This window comes from Hemicordylus capensis, chromosome 11 (genome assembly GCF_027244095.1).
Source record: "Hemicordylus capensis ecotype Gifberg chromosome 11, rHemCap1.1.pri, whole genome shotgun sequence".
Lineage (NCBI taxonomy): Eukaryota > Metazoa > Chordata > Lepidosauria > Squamata > Cordylidae > Hemicordylus > Hemicordylus capensis.
Window position 1 is genome coordinate 18,051,073 of NC_069667.1, and position 26,011 is coordinate 18,077,083.

Consider the following 26,011-nt stretch of genomic DNA (forward strand, 5'->3'; position numbering starts at 1 on the left):
AAATTCATGACATTAATTGTACTGGGTGGGATCTGCTCACAGTCTTAAGTATTTATCTTTACCTTCACTGTTCTCTCTCTCTCTCTGCTCTCTCGGCTCCGAAGCTGAATAAAGACGTACTACCCACTTAACTCACTCCACGAAATTAGCTTTCCCCCAGCTGATAATTAGGGGATGGATCTTCATTTGCAATAAACATACTGCCTCTCACTGGGAAGTACGGCCTGGAATGTAAACATCATAGTCTCTAGGGGAAGGAACACCCCACATTTTGGAGAGGGGACATGTCTTTGGCTGTGATCCTAAATATAATTATCTGGAAATAAATTTAACTACAAGGGGCTTACTTCCAACTCAGACCAGATGCCGTTGGCTTTCCGTCTTCCAGCACCCTTTCGGCTTCTAAATCAACGTAAGGAGGACACTGATGGATCAGAGCAGAGCTGGTCCATCCCACTCCCCACAGTGGCCAACCAGATGCCTCAGGGACCCCCACCCCCCAACACACACACACACACACACACAGGCCTTGAAGAGACCAGTCCCCACCATGTTGCTCCCTCTAGTATCTGGTATTCAGTGATTTACTGTTCATAAACATGGAAGTTTCACGTTCCCATTATACTTCGTTGCTGTTGACTCATAAGAACATAAGAACAGCCCTGAGGGATCAGGCCCAAGGAAGCCCACCTAGTCCAGCATCCTGTTTCACACAGTGGCCCACCAGATGCCTCTGAGAAGCCCACAGGCAAGGAGGTGAAGGCATGCCCCCTCTCCTGCTGTTACTCCCCTACAACTGGTCTCACTGCTCTCCTCCTCCATGGATTTGTCTAATTCCATTTTAAAGCCACCTAAGCCAGCGACCATGACCACATCTTGGGGCAGTGAGTTCCATATGCTAATTAAGCACTGTGTGAAGAAGCCTATTATTTTGTCTGTGCGGAATTTTCTGCCTATCAGACCCATTGGCTAGCTCTCAAATTGTGGTCTTACGAAAGAGGGAGAATCACGCTCTGTCCAGTTTCTCCACACCATGCCTAGTTTTATCAAAGTCCCTCTCAAACCCCCTTAGTCACCTTCTTTCTAAACTAAAAAGCACCTTTAGCCTTTCCTCATCAGAAGTTGCTCCAAACCCCTGATAGTTTTTGATGCTTTCTTCTGCACTACTCCATAGAGGAGGAGAGCTGGTAGCAAGCATGAATTGTCCACTTTGCTGAGCAGGATCCTCCCAGGTTTGAATTTGAATGAGAGACTACATGTGAGCTCTGTAAGATATTCCCCGTAGGGGATAAGGCTGCTCCAGGAAGGGCACCTGTATGTTTCCATGTAGACAGTTCCAAGTTGCCTCCATGGCATCTCCAAGATAGGGCTGAGAGAGACTCCTGCCTGCAACCTTGGAGAAGCTGCTGCCAGTCTGTGCAGACGATGCTGAGCTAGAGGGACCAATGGTCTGACTCAGTATACAGCAGCTTCCTATGTGCCTATGAGAAAACTGAAGTTAGGTAAGAAGTGGCAGAAAGTCTTTTAAAGATTATTGCATTAGCAATACTTCCACCAGAGCAGCAGATGGCACTACAACACTACACATTTGATTCAGGACCAAGATTTCAATACACACACCCATTCAAAAAAATCTATTCTCTTTCACTTTATAAGTCCATAGTTCCCAAAAGAAAAATTCCCTCCAAATTCCTAACTACCCATGGCCCGACGTTTCACAGTTGTCTCCTTCCACGCTTCATCCTGGCACAAACACTCAGCAATGTCCAGCTCAGGGAAAATTCTAATTCCAAAGTAGCTTATTCTTTTGCTCATATGCCATTACAAAATGAACTACAATTTGCAGAAAGAAACCTACTACAAAGTAGCCGTCAGGCAGCAGTTCCAAAGTCAAATATGTGTACTGAAGCTACATCGGCAGGTGTCTCAGATAAAGCCATCACGAAGTTGGCAACTCATTTCGTTATCTGGAGGAGCCGCTGCCAGTCTGTGAAGATAATACTGAGCTGGACAGACCAATGGTCTGACTCAGTATATGGCAGCTTCCTATGTTCCTATCCTTAATCCATCAAAAAAAGGCAGTTTTCTGGAGAACCAACCCACAGACTTTGACAAATCAATTATATATTTCTCTTTAACTGTCTGGGGCAAAGGGCAGGTAAATATAGTGATAAAAATGCTCTGCCTGTTCCCAACTGCAAGGACAAAGGAACGGTTCAGATGATACCGTTCCTGCCTACGGGATTAGAAAAGGGGCATATCGAGAGGCGAGCTGTTCATCCAAGTGGCCGCAGAGCGATAAAGGACCATGCCGTGAGGGGACTGGGACATCAGCTCTCTCCTAGTGATGTGCAAACAGGTTCGGTTCGCTCGCAATTTTTTGGTTAAATTTAATTTTTAAAAAAACAAAAAAACCTTACCCCCTCCAGGGGAGTGGCTCAAGGCGGCGGCGGGGAGGGGTATGTGGAGTTCCCCTCCGCCCCCCGCCAGCCTCCCTTACTGCCCAAACCGGCCTGTTTGGACGGCTCTTCAGCCCGTTCGGGCCTTCCCCCTCCGGCTCGGCAGCCATTTTGGAGGCCGCTGCACCTGTTCAATGGGCCTCTGCATGGCCTGAGAATGCATGGCTTTATCCAGCAGCCTGCCTCTTCTCCCCCTCCACCAGCTGCCGCCGCTTTCTCTCCCCTGCCGGCCGCCACCGCCACCACTTTCTCTCCCTGCCCGCCTGTCCACTGGCCTATCCATTGGCTTTGTGTTCCCCACTGCCGTCGATTTCTTCTCCCTCTCCCCTCACTCATGAACTCTCATGAGACCTGCCACGCATGGGATTAGCAATGGGTACGTCTAAAAGAATTATACAGATAGATAGAAGATATACATAGAAGATAGATAGATACATCATCTCAGTCAGGAACATTTAATAGCAGCAGAGTTATAAATCTATTATGACAATCATTATAAAAAGGAACAGTATAACAAAATGTGTTCAATACATTCAAACTCCTGCACCACAAGGCTAAGTTTGACTATCCAACCGAGTTTTGGTCAACTTGACCTGCCAAACTGCTGACAGAAGGACATTGCATCTTGCTCTGAAGAACACCTTTTGACAAAGCATGTGCCGATAAATAGTAAGCAGGATCCCATCTAAGATTAGCATATAGAGATTTTGTAGCCTCCGAAAAAGTCCCACTTGGGCCCTGTGTAAAATCTTAGGCATTGTAGATATACAAATGGAATGTATGGGGCACCATATGGGTTCCGTGTGGGTTCACACTCTCATTGAGTGAATGTCTCCAGTTACTGATGCTTTGATCTGACAACCCTGCTTGATGCTTTGATCCAACCACCACAAAAAGAACTTTCTTTGTTGGCTGCCCCATAACAATTGTTCCTTTGGCTGCTCACAAAGTATAACATCAAAACAATGGAATCAAACATACAATTAAGACACATCTAAACAAAACAGAAGCTTTCAATAAAATACAGAACACATTTTTAAAACTTTCAGTCTTTTAAAAAGGCCTGGATGAACAGAAAGGAGTGAACACAGTGATAGTGCCAAGCAAGCGTCACTGGGAGGAGGCTATTCCATAAACGGGGTGCCACCACCAAAAAGGCCCTCTCCCTGTAGCCACTCACCTCACCTCATTTGGTGGGGGTCACTCGGAGAAGGGCCTCTGAGAACTACTCAAGGTCTGGAGTAGGGACATATTGGGCAAGGTACTCTCTCAGGTAACCTTGTCCCAAGTCATTTAGGGCTTTAAAGGTTAAAAGCAGCACGTTGAACTAGGCCTGGAAATGGACGGGCAGCCAGTGCAACCGATGATGCACTAGCGTGATATGGTCAAAGTGCCCATAATATGATCAAAACACTTCATACTAGGGACATGCACAAATTGATTTTTTCTATTCCATTTGTACCCGAATTGAATCACCCCTGATTAGTTTTGGGTCCGAATCTGCCCCTCCCCTCAAATCATCCCAGATTCAATTTGTACCTGAATTTTCCAAAACTGAATCGATTTGGGGCAAAAAATGGGTCCCAGGGGCAGCAGAGTGGGTCAGGTGGTAGTGCGACCAATGGGTGCCTGCTACCACTCAGATTTCAAAGAAATTGGTGAAAAGGGTGATTTTTAATTTTTTCCCGTAAGTTTGTGTGTCTTTAAGCTTTCCCCCACTAGGGAATAATGGGGAATTTCAGCAGCCCCATAACTCCACTTGGGGGTCACCAGAGTGGCCCAGAGCGGGTTGTGGTGTAGTGCACATAGGGTGCCAACCACCCCCAAACGACAAGCCCATGGGGCACTGGGTTTTGTTGTTTTCAATGTCTGAGGTGTTCTGAGAGTAGATTCTCCGGTAGGAAATGAGATCCCCTCATTTGATTTGATTTGTACCCGAATCTGGGCAATTGAGCACAGGGGTGATTTGTTTTGTCTACAGATCACCCGATTCGGTACAAATCATTTCGTATCCGAATTGTTCCGCACATCCCTACTTCATACCCTACAACTGGGGTCATGCCCAAAGATCACTCACCTGATTAATGTGTTTCAGCTTGTCAATTATTTGGCTAATCACCGGCTCAGGGCCTTTCACCTTGACTTCATGGTTGCCAAGCTGGGCTTTCACGCCATTCTTCACCGTCTGGCGGTTGTACCTGCAACAGAGAGGTGAGTGGGTGTGAGCAACAGAAGACTGGAAGAGACCGAGGACAGAGGAAGAAAACCTGCTGGATCAGGCCAGAGGCCCATCTAGCCTAGCACCCAGCTTCATGCAGTGGCCAGCCAGGTCCATCTGGGAAGCCCACAAGCAGGGGGAAAGAGGGCAACCTATCCCCGCCTCTCAAAGATTTTGAAAGAGCAACCTCAAAACTCTTTAAGGGGCCAAGGCCAACATGTGTTTTGACACAACCTCTGCATCTTTTGGGCGCATTTTCCTTAAGGGTTGTCAGGATTTCACAAACCATGGGTTGTGAAGTGGTTAGCCACTTCCTCCCTACTCCTCCTTGCTGAGAGGAGAGCTGGTCTTGTGGTTGCAAGCATGACTTGTCCCCTTAGCTAAGCAGTGTCTGCCCTGGTTGCATATGAAAGGGAGACTTGATGTGTGAGCACTGTGAGATATTCCCCTCAGGGGATGGAGCCGCTCTGGGAAGAGCAACAAGGTTCCAAGTTCCCTCCCAGGCTTCTCCAAGATAGGGCTGAGAGAAATTCCTGCCTGCAACTTTGGAGAAGCCACTGCCAGTCTGTGAAGACAATACTGAGCGAGATAGACCAATGGTCTGACTCAGTATATGGCAGCTTCCTATGTTCCTATGTCCCAAAGGCTTGGAAAAAGCAGAGTCTTCATCCTCCTCAGAAGCACCTGGTGAGCCTCTGTGGGAAACAGGATGCTGGACTAGATGGGCCTTGGGCCTGATCCAGCAGGGCTGTTCTTATGTTCTCAAGTTCTCAGGATAGTCTTCCTTTCCCTTCACTAGCTTTTGCTTTTATAGTGAAATCCTGACAAGGATAATGAAACAGAGGAACAACAGCAGCTGATGGTTCCACAAACAATGCAAAAGCCGCTGAAGAAAAGATATTTATTCCAACGCGATCTGAAAAGAATCTCGCTCACAGAAAGTCTATAAACAAGAGATATATAAAAGATAAAACCTCTGCACATGTATATGTGAAGCTATAAAAGTGGTGATAACATCAACATATGCAAAATATACAAAGGGACAACACCATATATTCCTTAACACACATATCTTAGACGGAACTTTAAAAATTCACACAGTTAAGTACAGAAAAATAAATATGATCCATAACAGAAAACCTAAACAATCTTACATAAAAGTAAATGAAAAAGACTCAGTCCTCCTTCTACTTGACTGCCTGGAAGAGATATGGGGGGATGGAGATATAGATATAGATAAAAATCTTCAGCAGCTTTTGCATTGTTTGTAGAACCATCTCAGCTTTATTGATCCTCTGTTTCATTCTTCTGGTCAGGATTTCACCATAAAGGCAAAAATGAATGAAGGGAAAGGAAGACTATCAAGAGAACTAGAAAGGAGGAACACGCTGCTTTCCCAAGGCCTTTGGGACAAGAAGAGGAAAGCTGCTCTTGTGGTAGCAAGCATGACTTGTCCCCTTAGCTAAGCAGGGTCTACCCTGGTGGCATATGAATGGGAGACTCCATGTGTGAGCACCATAAGGTATTCCCCTCAGGGGATGGAGCCACTCTGGGAAGAGCATCTAGGTTCCAAGTTCCCTCCCTGGCAACATCGCCAAGATAGGGCTGAGAGAGATTCCTGCCTGCAACCCTGGAGAAGCCGCTGCCAGTCTGTGTAGACAAGACTGAGCTAGATGGACCAATGGTCTGACTCAGTATATGGCAGCTTCCTGTGTTCCTATGAAGGCGTAGGGAGGTTTCCCCCATCCCTCCCCAAGGGGGTTTCACAACTGGAAACATCATCATCATCTTTATTGTTAAGGTCGTTCGACCAGCAAAATGACAACTGGAAACCTGGAATGCCAGTGTGGTGCAATGGTTAGAGTGGCTAACTTGGCCTGGAGAGACCTGGGTTCAGATCTACGCCCTTCCATGGAGCGCCTGGAGGACCTCAGAACAGGCTTCTCACAGCCTTGTATCCCCAGATCTGGTTGGACTACAGCTCTCATCATTCCCAGACACAATGGTGTTCTGACTCTGTATAAGGAAGCTTTCCTATGGGCCTGGGACTTTAGCTAAGTGGCAGAGCATTGGCTTGCATGCAGAAGGTCCTAGATTGAATCCCTGGCAGCATCTCCAGGTAGGGCTGGGAGAGACTTCTGCTTGAAACCTTGAAGAGCCGCTGCCGGTCAGAGCAGGCAATATTGAGCGAGATGGACCAGTGGTCTGGCTCTGTCGAAGGCAGCTTATGTTTAAAGGTTCTCTTTGGTCACCAAGAGTCTCTAACTCAATGGCACAACTTTACTCTACTTTTAGTCTCAAGGCAATTTAGCTATTCCCTTGGTGCCATCTTGTGGAATATCTACAATGTTGCAATGCATCTGCTATGTAGATTAAACATCACTGGCTTTTGCAAAAATAAGGGCAAGGAACAGTGACCCAGTTCCAGAACAGAAGACATCTATACTCTAGGGCAGAGGTCCCCAGCCTTGGGCACTCAGATGGTGTTGGACTACAAATCCCATCATCCTCTGCCACAATGGTAGTAGTAGTAAATTTACTGCGGTCACAGACCAGATTAACAAACAATCACAATTAATAGCATGGATTAAAAAAATTCAAAAATTTCAAAAGTTTACAAAATCACAAACTATTCAAATTACTAATACAGTCTATACAAATTACTATACAAATTACTAATACAGTCCTTACGGAGCTTCGACGCCACAAAACAGAACTTTGCCACATTATCTGAAATTACAGGTTTAAAATCAACCAGCATAATTCCCAAATAAAATTGGTCTGTGTGACCAGGATAAATGGCTAAAATAGGAGCAATAAATTTGGGGCGAGCGACCTTATAAAACTGGCAATAAAGAATAACATGGGTGATAGACTCTATATCCCATGAGCCACAGGGACAACAGCGCTGATCATAAGGGAGTCGTTTGAATTTACCATCAAGTACTGCCGAAGGGAGAACGTTCAATCGCGCGAGGGTCAGAAATCTCCTAAATTTTGGTACCAAGATCTGGTCTAAATATTCAGCCGGTTTATAGTTAAAAGTTTGAGAAGCTACGTAAATTCCCTTAGGCAACCGTGCGGATTCCTCCTGCAAATCTATATCTCGGAGCCGTTGCTTCACAAAGCAAAGCACCTGCTCTAATCCTCGCCCAATAAGATCTTCTTGAGACGTGCCCAAGTGATGCAATTTTAATTTCCAAGCTGATTTCCATTTGGAAACAAAACTTTCTGATAACACTAAAGGGGCAAGACCAGCCGGAAAGAAGACCAGGCTTAACCCCACAATGGTATTTTTGGCTGGAGATGATGAGAGCTGTGGCTCAACACCATCTGGGTGCCGAAGGTGGGGAACCCCTGGTCAAAAGCAACTGACAAGGATGAAATCCTTTTGGAAGGATTTCATGCAAAGTGCATCTGGTCGCAGAACCATTTGCCAAGCTTACTATTGGATTTGCCAGACGTCATTTCCATTTCTGGAGGCAGAGTGGTGCAGTGGTTGGAGTGCTGGACTAGGACCGGGGAGACCCGAGTTCAAATCCCCATTCAGCCATGAGACTTGCTGGGTGACTCTGGGCCAGTCACTTCTCTCTCAGCCTAACCTACTTCACAGGGTTGTTGTGAGGAGAAACCTAAGTATGTAGTACACTGCTCCGGGCTCTTTGAAGGAAGAGTGGGGTATAAAACGTAAAAATAAATAAAATTTAAATTTCTCTGGCAAAGTGGAGAAAATTTGTTGTATTTTCAGCGGGCGTAGCAACAAGCTGCCAGCAGCTTGTGTTCAGTCAGCGGCAAGCCATGCGCCTGTGACTCAGTTTTTGAGAAGCTTCAGCCAGTCCTGGATTCCCAGGCTGGCCGGGAATGCATCTCTCTGCCTTTATAAGCAGGGAAAGAGGCTCCCTATGGCACTGCAGACGCGGCGCTGGCCATGCTTTACTCACAAATGGGGGCGCGGCCCCTGGAACCTGGCGGCCTGGGTTGTGTGTCCATCTGCACAATAGACACTACGCCCCTGTGTGGGTTTGAAAAGCTTTTTAAATGGAGATGATGAGCTTTTAAAGCACCTGTGCAAAACACCGTTGCTTTTAAATGGAGCTTTTGAAACACCATTGCAAATCTGGCCGCTGCAGGCCCCAGTGGTCAGGGCCAGTGCTACCTCTAACCAGGATTCCCAGATGTCGTTGACTACAACTCCCAGAGTCCCCAGCTGCAGTGGCTTTTGTGTGGGGATTCTGGGAGTTGTAGTCAACCACATCTGAGGATCCCTGTTGGAGGGCGAACAGGTCAGAGCAATCAAAGCAGGGCAACCGCCCTGAGCCATTTTGGAAGGGCGGTATAACAATCAAATAAATAAACACAGTGAAAGCTGATAAAACTGGAATGTGATTGCCTCTTTCCCATTTCTAGGGGTGTAGATCTTATTTTAAAAAATCACAATGAGCATTCCTCCCTCTGTCTGATGGCACAGACCACCCTAGCTGGCTCATGCACTAACATGCCATAGGAACACAGGAAGCTGCCAAATACAGAGTCAGAACATTGGTCTATCTAGTTCAGTATTGTCTTCACAGACTGGCAGCAGCTTCTCCAAGGTTGCAGGCAGGAATCTCTCTCAGTCCTATCTTGGAGATGCTGCCAGGGAGGGAACTTGAAACCTTCTGCTTTTCCCAAAGCAGCTCCATCCCCTGAGGGGAATCTCTTCCAGTGCTCACACTTCTAGTCTCCCATTCATATGCCACCAGGGCAGACCCTGCTTAGCTAAGGGGACAAGTCATGCTTGCTACCACAAGACCAGCTCTCCTCTCCAGATGCCAGATGTATTCTGTGGCCCACAAGGTGGTTGACAGGGTAGCACCACAAATGCAAAGTTTTATGAGCTCCTGGCCACCACTTGTGGCCAGTTTCGGCCCAGAAGTTACTACCTGTGTGGGTTTGAGGTACATGTATTTTGGCAAAAGGGAAACTAAATGGAGTGAAAACCAAATTTCTGCCAAGTGCCATGCTCCAGTGGTGAGGATCCTGGCTTCTTCAGTCTTCTTTGCTTATGATCTTGTATCTCAAAATCCTCCAAAAAAATATGCTGGCAATAAAAATAAAACCCCTCTATTGAAGAATGGTACATCGAGGATATGCAAGTTGCTCCAGTCTTTTAAGTGCGGAGTGAATAAACCAAGGAATTATGTTCATGCTGAACTCATTCTTTTACTATTGAGAAACAGTAGCGCACGCTCTCAGAACGTGCTTTAAAAGTTCTGCCGGGGGAGCTGCCTCTGTCATCTTACACAGAAGCGATTGAAGGTGTATACCATCCTAAGCAGCTTAGGGAACATTGTGAATCCGAACATGTAATAAGATTTGAGGTTTAAGAGCTGGGGAAATCCTAACACTGTGTAAAACCCCTCAATTAGCAGAGAATTCCTTAAAGCTAACCGTCTTTGTGCAGAGATTTGGAAATTGGGAATGTGCCACTGTACAACTGTCTTTTCCACGGTTTTGCCATCAATATCCCAACACATTTCACCACCTTTCCAGTGTGGCGCTTAATCAATATTTCTTTTAACTCCTCCAGACAGTTTGATAATTTCACTGCCAAAAACCTAGATACCCTACAGCAGAGCTGCACAACTTCAGCCCTCCAACTGTTTTTGTACTACAACTCCCATCATCCCCAGCCACAGCAGCCAATAGCTAGGGATGATGGGAGCTGTAATCCAACAGCTGCAGAAGGGCCCCTGTTGTGCAGCCCTGCCCTACACAGCCTTTAACAGAAAAGTAGCCTTGCTTGGAACTCTTCCCTTAAACACAAATACAGACATGATTATACAGGCACGATAGTTCCTCTATAGTTAAGGTGAAAAGTAAACAGCATTCCACCATTATAAGCCCTGAACATCCTATTGCTCCATGCAATCCCCATGAAATTTAACACACACCAAATAGGTGATAGATGCCACTATCCCTCCAAATTTGCTGCAGCTCTGTTAGAAAATATCCAAGATACAACAGTTTAAAATGTCAACTCTTGAATTACTTGGCTTGGTCAGACAATTATAATTAGGGTGGGACAAGCATCCTACCCTTGTTCAGGACCTGTGAGCGTTCCTGTTTTGTGAACATGTGAAGGGGGAAACCACGGTCAGAGGCGGAGGAAGCAGTCGTCTGGGAGAGAGGAGCTAGGTTGGATAGCATCTCCACCTACCTCAGTAGGATGCTTGGTAGGGTGAGCTGGGTAGGGCAGTACCCACAACTGAGCATCTCTCTCCCAGACAATCACTTCCTCCCCCTCCGATCTTGCTTCTTCCTCACACACGATCACAAGATGGAGTACACACAGCTCCCGAACTATGACAGGACACTTGTCCTGCCTTCAAAATCAGGGGTCAAGAAGTGTTGGCTCAGTTCACCAGCCAGAGTAAAAGTATTTTACTCATCAGATGGTTCCTCAAGCTATCTTGGTACAGTACTCTTCAGGACTTTTTTCACTCGTCAGGCATCATTTTTTGCTCGTCACAGACTAGTAGACTAGTGGATTTCCTGAGCCCGGCTCATAATCATCATGTGAACGAGCCAACCGTCTTGTTTGGGCCCTACGACAGCTAATACAAAACCAAGTTATCTTACTAAAAATAGGCTGGAAAGGAACACTAATTTCCCCCCAGCAAGTTGAAGGTCATCTCAATAATGAACCACCACTCATGTTATGTGCATGCTCATCTTAATTTCCCCTTCGGCCAACCAGGTTTCGCAGGTTACTGTATTGTCTCAAAGCAAGTCAACCCTGTTAAGCAAGAGGCGAGTTGTCTTGAGTTTGGATTCTGCTCTGCAGCATCACAACTCTGGGCAATATCCACGGTGGCGATCACAGAAGGCCCTTTTTGCAGATGCAGCGCTTTGCAAACTGAACTACCACTAAGAGAGGAGGATCTAAGCATAGGAGATCCACTTTTGCACTTATACAGGGTTGCACAACAGCCTGCCAACTGGTTGCACTAGTGTGAGGAATTTGGGTGAATTTCTTTGCACAATCATGCAGTATGTCGTCACACAAGTGCAACAGCATTTACACTAATGCAGGACTAGACCGGATGCTACATTTTATTACTGCTGTTAGCAGGAGTAGTATTAATACTGCTACTAATTTCAAGATGGTCATGCAAAGAAAAGGTGGAACTCCAGGAACAGAGCAGGACTAAAAGATGCAGCAGGGCAGAAACAGAAGCTTGTCACCTTTCCACAATGTCTTGTCCATTCCAGCAAAGAGTATTGTTCTGTACAGCAGAACTGTGGCTGCAGATACGCTCTGGCAGGCTGCTGTAGAAGCCGCTGTGCATTCTTAATTTTGTGATCAGTTCCCTGAAACACAAGAACAAAGCCAGTGAAAAACAGAAGAAAAACAACATTAGGGAGGCAGCAGAGTGTAGTGGTTAGAGTGTTGGGCTAGGACCAGGGAGACCCAAGTTCAAACCCCTGTTCAGACATGGAACTCACTGGGTGACTCTGGGCCAGTCCCTTCTCTCTCAGCCTAACCTACCTCGTAGGGTGGTTGTGAGGACAGGCATAACCATGTACACTGCTCTGGACTCATGGGAGAAAAAGCAGGCTATAAATGCAACAAACAAATAATAAATAAATAAATAAATGTGGGTTTTTGAGAGCAAGTGGTGTGGTTGTGCTTCTTTGATTGGTTACCACAGAATGCAAGTTTCGGCAGTTTCCAATTTGAATATGGCTGCTCAAGATGGAATATATGGGTGCTTTAGTAACTCATTTCCTGCATCAGGTGCTTGGACTTACATTTATATATATTTATATAAATATGTGTGTGTGTACACACACACACACCCTCCGCCAACTACCAAAGTCCCAAGGTGGTTTACCACCCACAAGATTCAACATGTAAAACATATATAAAATTTAAAATTAAAAGCATCAATAAAATTCAACAAAAACATCATCAAGAACCATCAAAACTTCCAAACATCACAATGCAGCACTGTAATGTTTGCACTCTGCCACTAGGTGCTGCTGTAGCTCCACTGTGTACCAGCTTCAGCATAAGCAAAGGTCAGTAATGATGCCATTAAGTCCCATAAACGTGTACACAAGAACAATGCCAACAAAGAAGGAATGCTGTGCTCCACTGCAGTAAAACCAACACAGAACCCTGTCATGCCTTAAAGACCAACACATTCATTGTGGCATATACTAGGAGAGTTTTACTACCAGGGACCAGAGTGGGAGCAGGGAAGATCTCCATGAGTGGGTGCTTATAAGGATGGGGTCGTGACTCCGTGGAAAAAAGCTTCTGCTTTGCACACAGAAGGTCCCGGGTTCAATCCCCAACAACTTCAAGTAGGGTTGGAAAAGACTCTGGAGAGTCAGAGTAGACCAGGCTGCACAACCTCAACCCTCCAAGCTCTTGGACAGCAGCTCCCATAATCCCCAGCCACGGTAGCCAACAGACATGGATGATGGATGTTGTAGCCCAACAGCTCCAGGAGGGCCGAAGTTGTACAACCCATGAAGACTACACTGAACTGGATAAGAGCTGGTCTTGTGGTAGCAAGCGTGAATTGTACTCTTTGCTAAGCAGGGGCCACCCTGGTTGCATCTGGATGGGAGACGAGTGAGCACTATAAGGTATTCCCCTTAGGGGATGGGGTCGCTCTGGGAAGAGTACCTGCCTGTTTGCATGCAGAAGGTTCCAAGTTCCTCCCCTGGCATCTCCAAGAGGGGGCTGAGAGAGACTCCTGCCTGCAACCTCAGATAAGCCGCTGCCAGTCTGTGAAGACAATATTGAGCTAGACAGACCAATGGTCTGACTCAGTAGAAGGCAGCTTCCTCCTTGCCCAAATCCATTAGCCCACAAGACAGACAGACTTGCAGGCCAATTACGACAGCAATGCAGGATGGCTGGGCAGGTTTGAGTCCAAGGAGAAACATGGGCAAGTTGGGCAACTCAGCATCGGAGCCAGTATGGCATAGTGGTTAGAGTGTTGGACTAGGACCAAGATGACCTGAGTTCAAATTCAGCCATGAAGCTGGCTGAGTGACTCTGGGCCAATCTTGTATTATCTCTCAGTCTAACCTACCTCATAGGGCTGTTGTGAGGATAAACATAACCATGTACACTGCTCGGGGCTCCTTGGAGGAAAGTAAAGGTCAAGTGTGCCGTCAAGTCGATTTCGACTCCTGGCGCCCACAGAGCCCGGTGGTTGTCTTTGGAAGAATACAGGAGGGGTTGACCATTGCCTCCTCCCGTGCAATATGAGATGATGCCTTTCAGCATCTTCCTCTATCACTGCTGCCCGATATAGGTGATTCCCATAGTCCGAAAAATATACCAGTGTGGATTTGAACCGGCAGCCTCTGGCTTACTAGTCAAGTCATTTCCCCACTGTGCCGTTAGGTGGCCCCTTGGAGGAAGAGTGGGATATAAATGTAAATATTTAAAATAAAATAAAAAACACCCTAGTCTGCAAATAATTGGAACCAACCAGATTCACAGAAACAGTGAAAAATAATCTGGTATGTCCTAATTTCCATGCTGGAACCAGCAGGGTTTAGCCCTATGTCGGGTCTCCAAGCACCCGAGCTGAGCCGGCAAGGAGAAACTCCCGCTGTGGCCCACACAAGCCTCAGAGCTATAAGGGCAACAACTATAACGGGGTTGGTTTCAATCACACCACCCGCTTGGTGCTCCTAAATAGCAGAGCACTCACCTCTTGGGTAACTGGGCCCTCATCCCTGGCCAGTCCACCTTTATACAGGTCCCAGCAGTCTTGGCAAATCTCGCAAGACCTTGGGCCAAAACGAGATCTCGTCCCAAGGTCCCACGAGAGTCCACGCAAACCGCACAAGACCTCAGCCCCGTCCCCACATCCGGGTGCTTTCCCCTGCCAGGGACAGCCTTGGCCAAGGCCAAACACAACAGACTCTCTCCGGCTTTCTCCCGCCCCAGGGCCAGCTGTTCCCTGCTTCTTACTTCTACCATCCTGCCCTTCCTCCAAGCAGAGCTCAGACTGGCATGCACAATTCTCCCCCCTTGTATCCTTACAACAACCTTGTGAAGTAGGGCTGGTGGGGGTGGAATCTTTTAATTAGATTGATGGTTTTAATTTTTAATGTTGGTTTTAAATGATTTTAATGGTTTAGTTGAGTCAATGTTTTAAACGGTTTTAATTGTAAACTGCCCAGGGACGCAAGTTTCGGGCGGTATAAAAATAGGTTAAATAAATAAATAAATTGATGACTAGATAGACAGATAAATAAATAAATGGATGGCGAGATAAATAAATAAATAAATAAATAGATGGATGACTAGATAGATAAATAAATAAATGGATGAATGGATGGATGGATGGATGAAAGTGACTGGCTCAAGGTTTACTATTGAATATGTGGATGAGTGGGGATTTGAACCCAGGTCTCCCTCTTCCTGGTTGGACACTCTAACCCTCCCGCCCACCCCGGAGACAAAGCAGAGAGTGATTTAACAGAACCAGGTTTGTTTGTTTGTTTTAAAGGACTGTCCCTGGGGAAGGACAGCTGGAGTGTGTATCTCTTAGGAAAAGTGCAGTTGGGGAGAATTTCAGTGAGTGCTGCTCCTCTTATCACAGATGCCCTACACGGTAACAAGATGCACCTGTCAAAATTTAACCTTTCCATAGCAGCTGAAGGAACAAAAGCAAACCCTTCTCATCTCTGAGCTTTGCTGCATAACTTATAGATCTTGGTTTTCCCCCACCCCGCCCCCTCCTGCTAGTATTTGCTGTTATTTATTTTAACAGACGGAATGGAGCAGTAAATCCCTTTCAGTCTGAAGTAAACTATTATCAAGATTAGTTGTGAGCGATAAAGCACCCAGCTGGGGGCAGGCAAAACAAATACGAGCCACTGGAATGCGAGCAAAGAGAGTTGTCTGCTTCCAGACACCTCCCTTTATTATTATTTTTAATAAGCCATTCAGGTATCCCCCTGTAATCAGATTTCTGGCAGGCTGTACACGCAGGATTCACAATAAAAGCCGGAGAGAAAATGAGAGATGGTTCTTCCCGGGTTTTTCTTTTTAATCCTGCGGCGCTGAGGAGGCACACCGCGCAGGCACGGAGGAGAAGGCAAAAGGCCGCTGTGGACCTTAAGCAGGAAACAAGGGTTCGCTAATGAAGGACATCCAAGGGGGTCTGGTCTTTAATTTTAAAACATGGAGAAATTCATCCCTGTGGGAACGTTCATGGAGGAGAAAGGGGGAACTCGCTCGCCGCTTAGAATTTTGCACTCAGATTTGCGGACTGCCATAACTCACCACATGTGAATTTCGGAAGCTGCCTTCCACTGGGTCAGACCCTTGGTCCATCAAGCTCAGCCTTGTCTACACAGACTGGCAGCGGCTTCTCCAAGTTGCAGGAAGGAGTCTCTCCCGGCACTACCTGGAGATGCTGCCAAGGACTAGGCTTTGGATGCGTCTGATGAGCATATAGGAAGCTGCCTTATATCAAGATACAAAAAAGCGGGTAGTACCACCTAATGGTGCAGCAGGAAATGACTTGCCTAGCGAGCCAGAGGTTGTTGATTCGAATCCCCGCTGGTATGTTCCCCAGACTACGGGGAAAGCCTATATCAGGCAGTAGTGATCTAGGAAGATGCTGAAAGGCATCATCTCATACTGTGCAGGAGGAGGCCACGGTCAACCCCTCCTGGATTCTACCAAAGACAACCACAGGGCTCTGTGAGTGCTGGGAGTCGACACCAACTTGACGGCACACTTTACCTTTAACTCACAATCAAGTAGAGAAGAAAGAAGAAAACAGAGTATTAATGTATGAAAAAGATCAAAAATATATTCATAACAGTAACAGAATCTGTCACCATATACTGAATAATACAATATTAAAGAGAGACCAAAACAGGAACCATATTATAGATAATCATACAATGAGCGATACAATGTTAATCATAATACAATGTTAAATGAAAACCAAAATAAGGACCGCATTTAGATAATCATGCAGTCAGTTATACTATGTTAAATCGAGACCATAAACACGTAGCGCTAAACATCGTTTTCGAGTTCTTCATCAGAGTAAGTGGAAATATACATTATTAAGTGGAAAAACTCGGAGTGGACAAATCTCAAGGTAAATCTTAAGGAAAACAATCACCATCCACAACTATAGATACTTCACGAAGACCGAAACAGGTCTTACAGAAGAATAGCTCTAGTAATTTCTGCCAGATTTTGTATGGATGAAGCACATCTCTCAAACCTCAATGATGCAGATTTGCTCACCTCTTACAGCCTAAAGGTTCCTGTTTAGGTCTCTATTTAATATTGTATTATTCAGTATATGGTGACAGATTCTGACATTGTTATGAATATATCTTTGATCTTCTTCATACATTAGGTAAGGAGAGCTGGTCTTGTAGTAGCAAGCATGACTTATCCCCTTAGCTAAGCAGGGTCCACCCTGGTTGCATATGAATGGGAGACTCCATGTGTGAGCACTGTAAAATATTCCTCTTAGGGGATGGGGCTGCTCTGGGAAGAGCAGAAGGTTCCAAGTTCCCTCCCTGGCAGCATCTCCAAGATAGGACTGAGAGAGAGTCCTGCCTGCAACCTTGGAGAAGCCGCTGCCAGTCTGTGAAGACAATGCTGAGCTAGATGGACCAATGGTCTGACTCAGTATGTGGCAGCTTCCTATGTACTCTGTTTCCTTCTCTAAATCAAGCCAGACCACTCATTCATTAAGCTCAGTACTGTCCACACAGACTGGCAGCAGCTTCTCCAAGATTTCAGGCAGGAGGTCTTTCCCAGACTACCTGGAGATGCCAGAGATTGAACCTGGGACCTTCTGCAGGCAAAGCAAATGCCCTGCCACGGAGATATGGCCCCATCTCCAATACATTATGGAAGACAACGATACAACGAATATTTATATACCGCTCCTCAACTAAAGTTTCCAAAGCGGTTTACACAGAGATAAATAAATAAATAAAATGGCACAAGACAACATGTTTATGTGCCACTATATTTATATACCACCACTTTTCAACCAAAAAAAAGTTCACAAAGCAAGCTTGTATAGGGAAAGAAAGGAGACGGCTCCCTATCCCCAAAGGGCTCACCATCTAAAACAGAATCACAAGGTAGACACAAGCAACAGCCACTAGAAGGATGCTGTGCTGGGGCTGGATAGGGTCAGTTGCTCTCCCCTTGCGAAACAGAAGGGCCGCCACTTTAAAAGGAGCATCTTTGCTCCAGCTCGGTATCCTCGCTACACTGGCTGGCAGCAACCTTTCAGGTCTTAGAAGGGGGTCTTTCCCAGCCCTACACAGAGATGTTGCCCGAGACTGAATGCAAAGGCAGGTACTCTACCTGGGGAGACTCCTGGGGAGTCTCTCTTAAAAATATGAATCTGCTGACTGAGTCAGACCATTGGTCCATCTTGCTCAGTATTGTCTACACTGACTGGCAGCAGCTTTACAGGGTTTCAGGCAGGAGCATTTCTCAGCCCTGCCTGAATATACTGCCAGGGATTGAACTGCAATGTCTGCTCCACGCTCTTCAATTATGATCTATGGACTTATTTAATTTTTTTTAACACTCTCATGACTCTCTTCCTCAACACCATTTAAATTCCTATCTCTCTTTCCGGCCTACTTTCAGACTCCTGTCACCAGTCCCTTTCCCTTTATCTGTCTGGTTTTCCTTTTCAGGCACACAATTGCATATTTAAATATTTGACGAAAGTCAACGTGTTTAAGAGTGACTTGGGGTCAGCCATGCTGTGGCAGCGATGTTGTGCTGAAGGTGTGGAACGCACCAGATGGCTGCTTCTATTTTGAAAGCGAGTGCAAAAACTGAAAGTAAGGCTGGGGAGAGATAGACAGAAGAACATGGGGTGTGGCTGGAGGTGAAATATTGTGACTTTGCTTTCCAAAACGCTTCTGAAGTCACTATTAATACTCTTCAACCATCTAAAAAACAGAGGGCTTTAAAAAAAAATCCGTTTAAAAAAAAAAAAAGGTAATGCACAGTGTCTTGTGGAAATCCCGCTCACAAATCCCCTGCATTTGAAAGTCCTGAATTGAAATAGCAGGAATCCCAAATTGCAGAAATTATTTATATCGAAAAGCTAGCACATTTGAGGCTTTTTAGTTTAGGAAAGAAACAAAATTCATGGGGAGAGCACCACAGATGTGCTTGACAACACAAGTCACGCTTGCTTCCACAAGACCAGCTCTCTTGTGGGCAGGAGGAGAGCTGGTCTTGTGGCAGCAAGCATGAATTGTCCCCTTAGCTAAACAGGGTCTACCCTGGTTTGCATTTGAATGGGATTATTCATCTCCCCCACCCCCTTAATGGATGGGGCTCCTCTGGGAAGAGCATCTGCATGTTTGTATGCTGAAGGTTCCAAGTTCCAAGAGACTCCCGCTTGAAACCTTGGAGAAGCCGCTGCCAGCCTGTGTAGGTAATACTGAGCTAGATGGCCCAGCAGTCTGACTCTGTGTAAGGCAGCTTCCTGTGTTCCTATGTCAGAAAGTGGAGCAAGAGAAAAGTTTCTCAAAATGAAATTGATAGGCAGGAACCTTGGCACAAGCAAAACCTACTTCACAGGCTTGTTGTGAGGAGAAACTCTGGGCTCCTTGGAGGAAGAGCGAGATATAAATGTAAAACAAATTTAAAAATAAAATAAAAAATAAATGTAGGGAACTCTCTTCCACAAGATGCAGCAACAGAGACTGGCTGAGATGGCTTTAAGTGGGGATTACACACATTCATTGATATCTGCCAACAGCTATCAATGATGGTAGCTAAATGGAACATCCATGATCAGAAGCAGTCTACCTCTGAATACCAGTTGCTGGGCTGCACTAGCAGGAGAAGGTTATGCATTCAGGCCTTGCTTGGGGGCTTCTAAGAAGCTTCTAGCCAACCACTATCTGAAACACTATCCTGGACCAGATGGACCTTTGGTCTGATCCAGAAGTCCTTAAGATGGAAGATTTGCTGGATTAAGGGGGGGGGGGAAGGGGGGGAAGCACCCACATTTATACAACTGCTCTGAGCATAAGCGGGTGGGATGGGACCCACTTCTTAAATTGGCCTCATAATCACTTGTCTGGTAGCAGATATTAGCTGCCTTCAGCCAACCAGGAAGAGAAGAAAATGGCTGCATTGACGATAGTGATTTTGATAACTACCACAACTATAATCAACTTCTCCTACGCTTGCAAAATGCTTCACAGACACCCGTAAGCAGATTTGACCTAGCTGCCCAAAATCTGGCACGGAGTATCTATTTCTTCGCTGTTGTAAACTGGCCAAATTTTATATACATTTGTGTAGAAATGGCCAAGACACTAGAGGATGCAAGTTTTCCGTTGTACAATTTTTTCCTGTTTGCAAATGTTTTTTTGCACACACCAAAACACATCTTCCTTTTTTGTTCTTTTGCCCCTTTAAGTGATTCTACAAATCAATGTGCATGCGCAGGTGCGTGTGTGTGTGTGTGTGTGTAAAATATAATATAATATAATATAATATAATATAATATAATATAATATAATATAATATAATATAATATAATATAATATAATATAATATAATATAATATAATATATTCTAAGCCAGGAAGAAATTGGGGATATTCCTGACCATTAAGTATGTTTGCAAAGTCTCGTCACAAAATCTTGTCAAGGTTTTCTCACCTCCTCCTACTGGACAACGTTTCTTCATGTTCCACAGAAGCACCTCTCATGGCTCTCTTGTCAAGGACAAGATCTTCAGGGTACCCAACCGATCTGTACTGCCTCTGCTGGGGAAGGCTACATAACTTGCTAATCTGAAAAAGAAAAGAAAACCACCATCAATAGCACTTTCTGAGACTTAACTTCTCCCCAATCAAAGCTGTATTTTATTAATCTGGGGGTGGAATCAAATATCTCCCCCCCCCAAAAAAAAAAATCATAGAATCATCAGCTTAGGTGGGTTACCTTGAGCAGGACAGAAGATGCACAGAAAATAAAACAAAGTCTTATGTATTTCTCTTTGACAGTATAGGAACAGGAGAGGAACAAATATAATGGTGTCCATAAGAGTGATAATTTTTGTACATGAAATCAACAGGTGTATGTCAGTGGCAGTCAATGCAAATGGGGTCAAAATGACCCCAAATACCCTCAGAGTACACACACTGCAGCTTGCAAAAAAGTTACGAGGAATGGGGGGTATGAAGTACCACAGGGAAGTGTATCTCCTTAAGGCTGAGGAATAGCTGCAGCAAGGAAGTGTAGATCAAAGATTTATGAATTTTAAGAACTTAAGAAGCTGCCTTACGCGGAGTCAGACCACTGGTCCACTTTACTTCACACTGCCTGCACCAACTGGCAGCAGATCTCTCCACAGTTAGAGGCAGGAGTCCTCCCAGCCCTACCTGGAGATGCTGCCAGGGACTGAACCTGGGACCTTCTGCACTGTAAAGCAGATGCTATTGCCCCAGCCCCTAAGGGGAATGTCTTACACAGAGACAGACCATTATTCGGTTAAATGACTTTTGATTAGCTGGGTTGTCTTAAACCAACTACGTTAAAGTTGCAGCTCATTTTTCATGATCCATTTTCAGTGTGAGCATCAGAATATAAGCCCTGTCTGTATGATCAAACACCCATGCCTATTTAGATTGCAATATATACAAACAATGCTTAAATACACACTGCGTTGAATTTGTGCAACATTACAATCGATGATATAAACAGGTAAGTATAAACATTTCCCAGTGCCGTGATGTAAACAGCCATTAAGTTATAATCAAACTACATTACTAAAGTTCATCGATAAGAACACGTCGTTATTCCAGTTGCTTTAAAAATGCCTTTTAGGGGGTAGATCTATATTACAAGTGTGCCTGCTTTTCTTAAAGCTTTAGCTATCTAATTCATGGACTTCAAGCCAAAAGCCTGCATTTCATTTTCCCATTTTTGTCGGTATTCCTCCCACCCTTGGTTGGCCTCCCAACCAGTGTTCCCTGTAACAGGGATTCCCAGATGTTGTTGACTACAAATCCCAGCATCTCCAGCTGCAAAGGCCTTTGGCAGGGGATTATGGGAACTGTAGTCAACAATATGGGGGAATCCCTGTCACAGGAGACACTGTTCCCAACCTTGAATCCCCAGAAGTTGCTGGACTACAACACCCATTATCCCTTGCCACAACAGCCCAAAGCCAGGGATGATGGAAGTCGTAATTCAACATCTACAGACCCAAGGCTGAGAATCCCTGGCAATGCTATCCCCTCTTTTCCATCTTGAGGGGTGTAGACGTTGCCAAAAATCACTTTGAGCATTGAACCCCTGAGTACCGATGGCCAGAATTGGGGGGGCTCATAGACTCAAAGACTCCCACCTACTCAGAGTCAGCTGTTTTCCTGCTGATTTCATGAATGAAGCAGCCCAACGTTTCCTAGCGAATCTGACACATCCAACACGGATGGCAGGAAGTTCCTCTTCCTTTTCCACCTTTTCCAACGTATCCGATCCGACGGACCGGTTCTTCCCCACCGTTGCGAGGCATGGCGTTGGGATAGAACAGAGGCGTCCTTGGCTTTCAGTGGCTGCGGATGGAACCCAGCCGCCTGGAGAGCGTTAGCCAGGCGTGCGCTCCGATCCGACAACTCAAGTCTGTCAGCGAGGAAGGGCCACCGAGGTTATGCGCTGAAACAATCCCCAGTGACAACGCTCGTCATGAGAGGTGCTCAACCCTTCCTGTATTAATGTTGTGCGCATCGTGCTGTCTATTTCCACCTGTCAGGCTCTGGAGACTTAAATCACAACGTGCCACTGGCTGCGCTCAGGTTTTGAAGGTTCATTCATTCATGCGGACGGGGTGTGTGTGTGTGTGTGTGTGTGTGTGTGTGTGTGTGTGTGTGTGTAGATAGCGAGTGGCGTTATTGAAATGTTACATGCGTGACTCAACCGGCCGGTTGCATTCGGCAGTTCCCGATAAGCACGGTGGCAAATTGATGTTAAAGAGAGGTGTCCGGGCTATCCGTCAGAAGCCTCAATCTACACCTTTTTTTCCTAGGTCGCTGAGCTCCAGGGAGAGACGCACAAGAGCGATTAGCAGCAGAGAAATAACAGCCGCGCAACTTGGTTTGCGCTGTTCCACCAAAGCCTGGAGTTCCTTACAGCTTGCTTTAGAGAAGGTCATTAGCTGTTATTACTCTTTTATTCATCTACAAGAGAGAGATGACTGGGCATGATAAAAGTTTAGGAAATTGCACAGAGCATGGGCGGGGGGGAGGAATGGAAGCTTTCCCATCTCTTTCAGAACAGATCTGAGGCGTGCATGAGAGAGAGAGAGAGAGAGAGAGAGAGAGAGAGAGAGAGAGAGAGAGAGAGAGAGAGAGAGTGTCACCCAATTAAATGGATTGATGGTTGATTCACAACAGGCAAAAAATGCAGTCCCTTTTTTGCACAATGTATAATTGGCTTGTGCAACTCACTGCCACATGATGGGGCAACAGTTACCAGTTTAGATGGCTTTTTAAAGGGCTTAGACAAGTTCAGGGAGTAGGTAGAGAGTTCCGTCAACCGCTGTGGCTCATGATGGCTATATGGGTTATGGCTATAAGGTCCTGCCCTTCCCCCACACCCCAGCGCCAGCAGAGTCGACACAGGTGGCTGTTTTGTCGAGAGCGACACTGCCAAGCCTCTTCCGTCTTAATTATAGGTTCAGATCCCAGCAGGCCGGCGAGGAGGCTCTCTTTGGCCCTGGCGTGCCGCACCCGAGACGAGACGGCAGCCCTTTCTCTTCCACACCTGCCGCTGCTGCTCCCTGGAGCTTGTGCCTCCCGTCTCCCTGACATCCTCCAAATGCATCCACCCACCCCACCCGGGCCACAGGCAGGGACTGTGTTTGAATAAGCTCCGCTCTCTGGCTGGGGGAGGGCCACCGAGCGCCCAAACCCCCAAGGAAAGGACCTTAATCACGCCAAGCCGGAGGAGGTCGCTGAACAAGAGCGGCATTCGAAGCAGCACAGGCAGGAGGCTGGGCTCAGTGCACTCGAAGCGGGTTATTCCAAGGGTAACCGCCTCACTAGGTCCGGCCCATCCACGAGGCATATTGAGGCAGTTGCCTAGGGCACCAGTCCTTGGGGGGTGCATAAACCGTGCCAGAAGATAGCGCTGACCATTCTTCCCGCCGCCCTCCCCTCTGGTATTGCACTCTTGAAGTACTACACTGGTGTAAGGACATAAGATGTCAACCTGCACCCTGCTCCTCAAAGGTCCTGCACATTCGGCATCCCCCCCCCAAAAAAACCACAGCCGTTTTTGCTCACTGCACTCAGCTCCCAGTGAACAGCTGGTCTCCTAAGCTGCACTCCCTCTCTTGAATAGGAATTGCCTGCAGGCCCACTCCTCTAAATTCCACCTCCCCCCCCATTTTTATGCAAATAAATACACAGGAACCTAGGAAGCTGCCTTCTGCCAGAGTCAGACCATTGGTTAGTCCCTCCCGCAGGAGCCAGCGTGGTGTAGTGGTTAGAGTGCTGGACTAGGACCGGGGAGACCCGAGTTCAAATCCTCATTCAGCCATAAAACTCACCGGGTGACTGTAGGCCAGTCATGGATCTCTCAGCCTAACCTGCCTCACAGGGTTGTTGTGGGGATAAAAACAATCGTGTACACTGCTCTGAGCTCCTCGGAAGAAGAGCAGGATATAAATGTAGATAAACAAACAAACAAGGAATGTGGCTGTTGGGGAGTGCGGAGGTGGATGGGCCTGGCCGTGGGCCCTGTGGGAGCACGGGGCTTGCGGCCAGCACCCCAGTCGCCCCTCCCAAATTATGGGTCTGTCCCCTGAACTTTTAGGCTGTCGATGGCAGTGTCCCCTCTAACGAATACGGAGAATATTTATATACCGCTTTTCAACAAAAGGTTTCCAAAGCGGTTTACAGAGGTACAAATAGATAAATAAAAATGGCTCCCTGTCCCCAGAGGGCTCACAGTCTAAAAAAGAAAAATAAGGCAGACACCCGCAACAGCCACTGGAGGGATGCTGTGCTGGGGATGGAGAGGGCCGGTTGCTCTCCCCCTGCTAAATACAAGGGAGTCGCCACTTTTAAAAGGTGCCTCTTTGCTCAGTTAGTAGCGGATGCGCATGTGCTTGCACTCACCCCATTATTTATTTAATCAATCACATTTATATACTGCCCAAACTGTTGTCTTTCGTTTTTATGTCCGCTCAGTTAAATTTAGATCCCGCTCAGGTCGAATCCGGAAGGCCCCATTCCAAATGCACATGCGCGCACACTGCCTTGATCCTGCCGCCCGGAACAAAACTCATTCCGCACGCAGATGAAAAAAATTAGAGAGAACACTGGTCTATGGGCCTGTCCCTGACAGAGGTCTGTCCACCCTCCAGCTCGTGTTACCCTCATATTCTAATAACTCCTCTTACAATCTTACTGAACATCCCCCAGTACAAACACAAGTGCAGTTCTTACATTTAAAGTTACCATAAAGTGACCCTCAAGTCCATTAACTTGCTTGCTGCTATAGAAGTCAGTTTAATTAAATCCTTCTTCCCTCTCTCTCCCTTCCGAACAAGGGAAATGTTTAAAACATACATTGAAATGATGGGGTGTAGAACATAAACTTTTTAATAGTAGTAGCCAGGCCCATTTAACATTTCTACAGGTGTAATAAAAATGCTAATATATGTTAATGTTTAGTCTGTGGTTAATGTTTTGTCTTGTTAATTTCCCCAGGGCTTTTATTGGGGATTTAAATCTGCCACCCGACTCAATGGATGGTGTTGCTTCCTGCTAACTGCGAGGCAGGGCTCCCTGAGCGAATACTGATTAAGAAAAGTGAATAACCATCTCACTGGCCAAAAAAGAAAGAAAGAAAGAAAAGAAAAAGGATTAAAAACACTTATTATTGTATGCTTGTAATCATTACACACATTTTGTCATGAAGGTGAAAAAAAGGGTATCTGGGTCCATCGCTCTCAATCAATCCTGGCTTGAAAGAAAAATGCATCTTCTTCCCCCTATTTCTCGCTGCTCCCATTTCTATCCCCTTATTCTGTTGCTCCCCTTGCATCATCTTCTAGATTGTAAGCCCCTTGGGGGCAGAGACCTGCCCCCATGTCCTGAAATAATTGCGCCATCTTCTCCGGTTTCCTCTTGTCTCCATTTCACACCCTCTCTTATTTCCCCTGTGTCAGGTGTTTAGATTGTAAGGTCCTGGGGGCAGGGGCCTGTCCTCATGGTACTTGTACAGCATTATGCACCGAGGATGCTTTATAAATAAATTCACTCTCATTTTT

The 26,011-nt window shown here is 46.1% G+C and overlaps 1 protein-coding gene and 1 long non-coding RNA gene across 3 annotated transcripts in view; one reads left to right on the forward strand and one right to left on the reverse strand.

The window, feature by feature from the left end:
* GPC3 (glypican 3) overlaps positions 1-26,011 on the reverse strand; it is a 199,451-nt gene that overhangs the window by 49,041 nt on the left and 124,399 nt on the right. For both annotated transcript variants that reach the window (XR_008311670.1, XM_053274293.1), the window contains exons 4-6: positions 20,389-20,522; positions 11,905-12,030; positions 4,537-4,657 (exon numbers count right to left, since the gene is read on the reverse strand). Coding sequence is in view for 1 of the 2 variants with exons in the window: in XM_053274293.1 (XP_053130268.1) it covers positions 4,537-4,657; positions 11,905-12,030; positions 20,389-20,522 (381 nt within the window). In the remaining variant the exon portion in view is untranslated. The remainder of the gene's footprint in view (positions 1-4,536; positions 4,658-11,904; positions 12,031-20,388; positions 20,523-26,011) is intronic.
* Positions 1-26,011, forward strand: part of LOC128335662 (uncharacterized) — a 59,020-nt gene that overhangs the window by 31,683 nt on the left and 1,326 nt on the right. Inside the window, exons 2-3 of the long non-coding RNA XR_008311671.1 lie at positions 22,760-22,880; positions 25,449-26,011. The exon at positions 25,449-26,011 is cut by the window's right edge and continues 1,326 nt beyond it. This is a non-coding gene — a long non-coding RNA (uncharacterized LOC128335662). The remainder of the gene's footprint in view (positions 1-22,759; positions 22,881-25,448) is intronic.